The 8,763-nt window shown below is 51.1% G+C and overlaps 1 protein-coding gene across 1 annotated transcript in view; it reads left to right on the plus strand.

Moving 5' to 3' along the window:
- Positions 1-6,090, plus strand: part of ENO1 (enolase 1) — a 14,788-nt gene extending 8,698 nt beyond the window's left edge. The window contains exons 5-10 of the mRNA XM_017856063.1: positions 1-202; positions 992-1,189; positions 2,368-2,569; positions 3,122-3,230; positions 3,521-3,579; positions 5,657-6,090. The exon at positions 1-202 is cut by the window's left edge and continues 7 nt beyond it. Of these exons, the coding sequence (XP_017711552.1) occupies positions 1-202; positions 992-1,189; positions 2,368-2,569; positions 3,122-3,230; positions 3,521-3,579; positions 5,657-5,726 (840 nt within the window). The 3' untranslated portion in view covers positions 5,727-6,090. The remainder of the gene's footprint in view (positions 203-991; positions 1,190-2,367; positions 2,570-3,121; positions 3,231-3,520; positions 3,580-5,656) is intronic.
- The last annotated feature ends 2,673 nt before the right edge of the window (positions 6,091-8,763 follow it).

Here is an 8,763-nt window from a genome sequence, read left to right on the forward strand (position 1 = left end):
GGTTCTCATGCTGGTAACAAGCTGGCCATGCAGGAGTTCATGATCCTCCCAGTTGGTGCAGCAAACTTCAGGGAAGCCATGCGCATTGGAGCAGAGGTTTACCACAACCTGAAGAATGTCATCAAGGAGAAATACGGGAAAGATGCCACCAATGTGGGGGATGAAGGCGGGTTTGCTCCCAACATCCTAGAGAATAAAGAAGGTAAAGGCGCTGGGGAATCCCCACCCGCCTGCCCACCCACCCAGCCCTGCAGCACCGACTCCCGCTGTGCAGGGCTTGTCCACACCTGCCTCTGTGGAAAAGGTATTCATTCCACCTGTAGTTGGTAAAGATCAAGACCCTTCAAACAGGGTTTTAAGGAGGGAAAGGGGAGCTTCATTTGATTTTACTTATTTATTTCTTTTTTTGAGATGGAGTCTCTGTCGCCCAGGCTGGAGTACAGTGGCACAATCTCGGCTCGCTGCAACTTCTGCCTCCTGGGCTCAAGCAGTACCTAATAGCTTGGGGAGCCACGTGTCTGTCCATCTGTCCTGCTGGCAGGGCATCTTAGACATGGACAGCAGACCCTGAGCCTGAACTCTCACCGGCACAGCCTGGCAGGAGGATCCTGCCACCCAGGGCTGCCTCCACTGCTCTTTCTCTTGGATCCCACTTCAGCTCTATTTAAGGCCTGTGCCTTGGGACAGCTGATCTCAGCTGGTTACTGTAACTGTATCTTGGCCAGGACAGCTGTTCCTGGGCACTAAATTTGGGAGCATTTGTCAGGGAGAAAGGCTGCTTTCTTGGAAGCTGTGCTGAATTTCCCGTTTAGTATACACCGGGAGCTCTGGCCCATGGCTTCTTGCCCCAAAGCAGAAAAAAGTACTGACGTTATTGGAACTACTGGTTGGGGCCTGAACACCTCTTGACCTTTGTGTTACAGTCCATGTGTAACAGCTGTTGAAGGGAACCTACCTGTTTTCCAAACCTGTTGCCACCATCTCTTCCCAGGCCTGGAGCTGCTGAAGACTGCTATTGGGAAAGCTGGCTACACTGATAAGGTGGTCATTGGCATGGACGTAGCGGCCTCCGAGTTCTTCAGGTCTGGGAAGTATGACCTGGACTTCAAGTCTCCCGATGACCCCAGCAGGTACATCTCACCTGATGAGCTGGCTGACCTGTACAAGTCCTTCATCAAGGACTACCCAGGTGAGTGTTCCTGGAATGCCATCTTCCTTTCCTGCCACTGACCTGCAGCATGGCAGCTGGAGCATCTGGCTGGCTGGGGATGGGGAGGGTGTGTCTGAAGCTCTGGCTCCCGTGGGGGATTCGTCAGGGGGCTTCCCCCCAGTTATACATACACAGGGCTTCACAGAGGTTCTTGTGTAGCTGAGGAGCTCGGGTGCCAGCAGCGACATTGCATTGTAAGTCGTTCATGGTATGATTATCTCCCGTCTCTGTCTCAGGAGCAGATGCGGTCTGTGCTCCATTAGACAGGCGAGGGAACCAGGCCTTCAGAATCAGGACAGCCACTTGTTACTGAGATGTATTATGCTTCCTGTGAGCTGGGAATATTCATTTTCGGCTCTGTGTGTACACAGGATAGGGACTGTGGCTTCTACGGGAGAGGAAACTGATGGGCTGGTTGAATAATCTGCCCGAGAGCACACAGCAAATAGTGGGGCAAGAATTCAGACCAGGAAATCTGACTGCAGAGTCTGTGCATTTAACCACTACCCTAAACAACTTAGTCAAGGTTGAGCCAAGACCCAAACTCAGGTCTTCTCACTTCTGAGTCTGTGGCTCCATTCTGATTTTCAGTGGCACTAAACTCAAACCATCCTAGACAAATAAGTGTCCTCTTCTTATAGGTCTTAAAAAGTTTTTTTGAGACTGGGCATATGGTGGCTTACGCCTGGAATCCCAGCGCTTAGAGAGACTGAAACGGCATCACTTGAGTTTGAGATCAGCCTAGGGAATATAGCAAGACTCCATTTCTGCAAAAAAATTAAAATAAGTAGCTGGGTGGGTGGGAAACCACTGTAGTCCCAGCGACTCAGGAGGCTGAGGTGGGAGAATCATTTGATCCTGGGATTTCGCAGCTGCAGTTAGCTATGATTGCACCTCGGCACTCAAGCCTGGGTGACAGAGTGAGATTTTTTGTTTTAGAACTATTGACCCAGGATTGTGGGTGACTTGTCCCCTGCTGCAGGAGTAGGTTGGTGGAGCACATTGTTTCAAGGATCAGTTGGGGAGCCATCCCTGTCCTATAATTTTGGGCAGTGTGAGGCCAGGCGAGCAGCAAGTCTGGGGGAAGCAAGGCTGGGCATTGCAGAGGAGCACACTGGGAGGATCACACTGATGAGGCGTATCCCTCCTTTCCTTAGTGGTGTCTATTGAAGATCCCTTTGACCAGGATGACTGGGGAGCTTGGCAGAAGTTCACGGCCAGTGCAGGAATCCAGGTAGTTGGGGATGATCTCACAGTGACCAACCCAAAGAGGATTGCCAAGGCCGTGAACGAGAAGTCCTGCAACTGCCTCCTGCTCAAAGTCAACCAGATTGGCTCTGTGACCGAGTCCCTTCAGGCGTAAGTGTCTTCCCAGGCAAGCAGCTTTCCTGCAGCTACGGCTTGTGAATCAGAAAAGGGCCCTTATGTTCTGTTGATGGGGAATCCTGCTGGCCAGAATGTAGGACACCTTGGAATTTTAACAGGTTTTGTGTTTGAACTCGGGAGCCTTTTAAATCACAGGCCCAAAATGTTGGACCTGTAATCCCAACGTTTTGGGAGGCCAAGGCAGGAGGATCACTTGAGCTCAGGAGCTCAAGACCAGCCTGGGCAACATAGCAAGCAGATGTATTCTGTGAAGAGCTCAGTCAGAGAACACTAGTCTTTCTCCCATCAAGGGAGGCTGAACCCAGTGTTTCAACTATAAAGAGGGCTAACAAGGTCCTGGGGGTGGAAGAGTTCAGAGGAGGGTGAGGGTTGTCCTCTGTGCTCTTGACAGAGCCCAGGCATGGAGAGCCTTAGCCATTAACAGCCCCTTCACTGCTCTCCTGCTGGCACCGAGAGGTAATGGCATTGGGGTTTGTGGCACCAGAAAATGGGGTCATGCCATCCGGGTTGTCTCTTGGCTTCCAGGTGCAAGTTGGCCCAGGCCAATGGTTGGGGTGTCATGGTGTCTCATCGTTCTGGGGAGACTGAAGATACCTTCATCGCTGACCTGGTTGTGGGGCTGTGCACTGGTCAGGTAAGAATGAGCGTCTCCTCCTTTCTTCTCTCTGACCTCAACTTCCTGGAAGACCCAAAACCAGTGAAACTCCGTGTCTGTCCCCGTTTTGCTCATGTCCCCTGAGTTGCTGCCCTGGTTTCTGAGCCTGAACAGAATGGGGGCATGAGGGCCCTGCTTGTATGTTGTAGCCCCCCCTTTCCTAGGCTCAGATCCTCTAGAAATTCTCTCTCTGACATCACACCCTCTCCCTGCCAGAAATGCCTGCAAAGCCTGTTCACTATAAGCAAATGGCCTTTCTTTTCTCCTAGATCAAGACTGGTGCCCCTTGCCGATCTGAGCGCTTGGCCAAGTACAACCAGCTTCTCAGGTAAGGAGGGCTCTGGAGAACAAGGGGCCTGTGGTTTACCAGCTGGGGCTGCACTCAGTGTAGGCACTGCCCTCCCCCAGGAGCTCCTGGCTCTGGGAACTGGTACAGGGGCAGGTGCACAGTGCAGACAGCCAGGCCCTGAGCAGGCTTAGATCAGGGCAGAGTTAGGCCTAGACCCCACCCCCTGCAGTGCCATCAGAGGCAGAAACCTGCTCCGCACAGTGCTGCCCTCTTCCCATAAGAGAGAAAGGGACCCCCTTTGACAGCTGATCCATGACTTTTTTTTTTTTTTTTTCTGCAAGCTCCGCCCCACCGGGTTCACGCCATTCTCCCACCTCAGCCTCCCGAGTAGCTGGGACTACAGGCGTCTGCCACCTCACCCGGTTAATTTTCTTATATTTTTAGTAGAGATGGGGTTTCACCGTGTTAGCCAGGATGGTCTCCATCTCCTGACCTCGTGATCCGCCCGTCTCAGCCTCCCAAAGTGCTGGGATTACAGGTGTGAGCCACCGCGCCTGGCCCCATGACTTTCTTAGAGCTTTCAGAGAGCCTCTTCATGATCTGTTTCAGCACATTTAACCCGTTTGTGGATATGGAGCCAGGGCTCGGAGAGAGGAGGAAAAAGTCGAAGGGCACATGGCTGGGTTTCCACTTCTCAGCGCTGTGGGGCTGTTCTGGTCTCCCTTTCCTGTCCGTGTCCTTGGGAAGCCCCTGAACACCAGGAGACTTGTCCCCCCGTCCCCCCGCCACCCGCTTTTTGTTTTTGTTTTTTTGAGATGAAGTCTCGCTCTGTTGCCTAGGCTGGGGTGCAATGGCGCGACCTCGGCTCACTGCAGCCTCCGCTTCCCAGGTTCAAGCAATTCTCCCACCTCAGCCTCCCAAGTAGCTGCAATTACAGGCATACCACCACACCCGGCTAATTTTTGTATTTTTAGTAGAGATGGGGCTTCACCACGTTGGCCAGGCTGGTCCTGAACTCCTGACCTTGGGTGATCCGCCCACTTCAGCCTCCTAAAGTGCTGGGATTACAGGCGTGAGCCACTGTGCTCAGCCAATAATATACCACTCCCCCACTGACTCAGGCACCACTGGGATACGAACCCCCTTTTTAGTTATTTTCTGGACTTGTAGGGAAACAGAACACCCATTTCCTAAGTTCTCCCCTGTTACCCCTTCATTAAAACTGTATCCTGGAAATTTTCTTTTTTTTTTTTTTTTTTTTTTTTTGAGGCGGAGTCTCGCTCTGTCGCCCGACTGGAGTGCAGGGCCGGATTCAGCTCACTGCAACTCTGCCTCCTGGTTCCTCCCGAGTAGCTGGGACTACAGGCGCCCGCCACTTCGCCCGGCTAGTTTTTTTTGTATTTTTTAGTAGAGACGGGGTTTCACCGTGTTAGCCAGGATGGTCTCGATCTCCTGACCTTGTGATCCACCCGTCTCGGCCTCCCAAAATGCTGGGATTACAGGCGTGAGCCACCGCGCCCGGCCATGGAAATTTTCATACACACACAAAGCAGCAGGTGAACAGTAGACACAGGGCTTTTTTGTTATTTTGTTTGTTTGAGACAGGGTCTTGCCATGTCACTCAGGCTGGAGTGTAGTGGGGCAGTCATAGCCTCAAACTCCCATTCTTTTTTTGCTGGGGAATTTTATTTATTTTTATTTTTTTGAGACGGATCTCGCTGTGTCGCCCAGGCTGGAGTGCAGAGGTGTGCAATCTTGGCTCACTGCAACCTCTGCATCCCAGGTTCAAGCAGTTTCCTGTCTGAGCCTCCGAACTAGCTGGGATTACAGGTGCCCACCACCATGCCTGGCTAATCTTTTTTGAATTTTTAGTAGAGACGGGGTTTCACCATATTGGTCAGGTTGACCACAGGTGATCCTCCCACCTTGGCCTCCCAAATCTGGCTTCTCAGAGAAGCACAAGTTTAGAGGGTTTAAAGAAGGTGGACAAATTCTGTATTCTCAACTTCCCAGGAGTGGGGCTGTGTCTGACCACATCTAGGACGGGAAAACTTACAACTTGAGGTCTGACTTTTCTTTTTTTCCTCCCCATCTTTTTATCTTTCTCCTTCCCAAGAATTGAAGAGGAGCTGGGCAGCAAGGCTAAGTTTGCCGGCAGGAACTTCAGAAACCCCCTGGCCAAGTAAGCTGTGGGCAGGCAAGCCCTTCGGTCACCTGTTGGCTAAATAGATCCCTCCCCTTCTGTCAGCTCGGGCAGCTCGAGGCCCCGACCAACGCTTGCAGGGGTCCCTGCTAGTTAGCGCCCCTCACCCACCGCCGTGGAGTCCGTGCCGCTTCCTTAGAACTTCTACAGAACCAAGCTCCCCGGAGCCCTGTTTGGCAGCTCTAGCTTTGCCATCGTGTAATTGGCCCAAATCACTGTTTTCTTGCCTTACTTTCCACCCAGTGTCTGGAGTCATGTGAGCCTCGTGTCATCTCCGGGGTGGCCACAGGCAAGATGCCCGGTGATTTTGTGCTTAAAATAAAAAGCCTCAGTGACCCATGAGAATACTCCGTGTGCCTGTGTATGTTTGGAACAATCTGGGTCTGTCCTTAATGTTCAGGGGGCCTGGCGAAAGGGTGTTGGCCTTTGAGAACTAAGGTTTGGTGTCGTAACAGCAAGGGATGAGGATCTATTGAGGACATTTTCCTGGGTCCTTGGGAAGAGAACTAGAGGCAAAGGCAAGAAAAGCAACATACACAGTCCCTCTAGGGTAGTGGGGTCACAACAGGGAGCCTAAGCTGGGAGGCAGAGTGAGACACCTTGTTTGGAAGAAACTTCAAATGCAGGCCTATTTGTAGATTATCTTAAGAATGGTAGCTACTAGGTTACACAGCCATATTGTTCAGACCAGAAAGACTCCAGGGTAAAGGTGACCATCCTGGGAAGAGCTGGCATAGGGTCTCTTCCTGGGGAAAGCAGGTGAAAGAAGGATTAAAAGGGAACTCTGGGCAGGAAGGTAGAAGGGCATCGAGAAGACCCCAGGACCCGATTTGAATGAGTGAATTCCACTCCTCGGTTTCTCGAGCTTCGGGTTTCAGGTGCTCCAAAGCTGTCATTTGTATCTGGTGCCGCTGCATTGGATTATGCAGATGGAAAACTTGCATGTTGGAGAAAGTACTGTTCTAGGGTAATGCTGAACACAGGGTGCGAAGAATATGTTTATTTAAAAGTGAGAGATGAAGCCAGGTGTGGTGGGTGGCTCATGCCTATAATCCCAGCACTTTGGGAGGCCAGGGCAGACGGATCTCCTGAGGTCAGAAGTTAAGACCAGCCTGGCCAATATGGCAAAACCCCGCCTGTACTAAAAATACAAAAATGAGGCTGGGTGCAGTGGCTCGCGTCTGTAATCCCAGCACTTTGGGAGGCTGAAGCTGCTGGATCACAAGGTCAGGAGTTCGAGACCAGCCTGGCCAATATGGTGAAACCGTGTCTCTACTGAAAATACAAAAATTAGCCAGGCATGGTGGCAGATGCCTGTAGTCCCATTTACTCAGGAGGCTGAGGCAGGAGAATCACTTGAACCCGGGAGGCAGCGGTTGCCGTGAGCCGAGATTGCGCCACTGCACTCCAGCCTGGGTGACAGAGCAAGAGTCCGTTTCAAAAGAAAATTAAAAATTAGCCGGGTGCGGTGGCATGCGCCTGTAGTTCTAGCTACTCAGGAGGCTGACGCATGAGAATCGCTTGAACCCAGGACATGGAGGTTGCAGTGAGCCGAGATCACGCCACTGCACTTCACCCTGGGCAACAGAGTGAGACTCCATCTCAAAAAAATAAAAATAAAAGAGATGAGAAACTGGTTGCCATCTGCACCTTGAGGAGGTCTCATATTCTATTACTTGATTTTTCTCCTTAAAAGAAGTATCTTAAGTTGCGCGTTCCAATGCACAGTCAGGGATCTGGGGAGCCCTCTTGTGGACATTCTTGTTCATTGTTTATCTCAGGATTTAACCTGAGAAGCAGAACCAGTAAGGAGAGGTACGGATATTAAGAATTGGTGGCCTGGTGCAGTGAGTGGTTCATGCCTGTAATCCCAACACTTGGGGAGGCTGAGGCAGGAGGATCACTTGAGCTCAGGAGTTCAAGACTGGCCATGTGCAACATGGCGAGACCCTGACTCTTCAAAAAATAGAAAAGTTAGCCGGGCATGTCGGCGTGGTCCCAGCTACTCAGAAGGCTGAGGCCAGAGGATTGCTTGAGCCCAGGAGGTCAAGGCTGCGGTGAGCCAAAATCGCACCACTGCACTCCAGTCTGGGTGACAGAGTGAGAGCCTTTCTCAAAAATAACTGGCTTCTGTGATTGTGGAGCCTGGGTAAGCATGTCTGACATTCACAGGGCTGCCCGTTGGGAAGGGGCGATGGCCAGCAGCAGGCTGGAACTCCAGGGGCTTGGGTGAAGCTACCATTTCACAGGTGAAATTTCTCTCTTGAAACCTCGGCTTTGAAGACCACCTCACTGGCCGGGCGCAGTGGCTTACACACCTGTAACCTCAGCACTTTGGGAAGCCGAGGTGGGTGGATCACCTGAGGTCAGGAGTTTGTGACCAGCCTGGCCAAGATGGCGAAACACAGTCTCTACTAAAAATACCAGAAAAATTAGCCAGGAGTAGTGTGTGCCTGTGGTCCTAGCTACCTGGGAGGCTGAGATAGGAGAATTGCTTGAACCCGGGAGGTGGAGGTTGCAGTAAGCTGAGATTGCGCCACTGCACTCCAGCCTGGGTGATGGAGTGAGACTGTCAAAAAAATAAAAAACACCTACCTCGTTTATGGAGTTGGGCAGATCTAGAGTAATTAGGATAATTCCTCAGCATCTACTTATTAGTAACTTTAATTGCCTCTGCAACATAGCTTCACAGTAATACCTAGATTAGTATTTGATTGAATAACTGGTGACTTGTCAAATTGACATATGAAAGCCATCATGGTTCCCCCCTTGTCAGCTCTACACCCATACACATTTCCTTAAACGATACTTAATCTCCAGATAATGACAGTAACAAAGTCATTCTCCTGCCTAACTTAATGCAGTCATCCCACATAAAACCCCAGATAATAACCCTGTCCAGGTTTTCATGACCAGTATCTGAGAACTGATCCTGGAGGGAAGTAAATCACGGAACTGGGTCTGACAGTTACTGGCATGTTCTACATCTTGTTTATCTCAACTCGAAGACATCAAGTTAG

Source organism: Rhinopithecus bieti, unplaced genomic scaffold (genome assembly GCF_001698545.2).
Source record: "Rhinopithecus bieti isolate Rb0 unplaced genomic scaffold, ASM169854v2 scaffold_40368, whole genome shotgun sequence".
Classification (NCBI taxonomy): domain Eukaryota; kingdom Metazoa; phylum Chordata; class Mammalia; order Primates; family Cercopithecidae; genus Rhinopithecus; species Rhinopithecus bieti.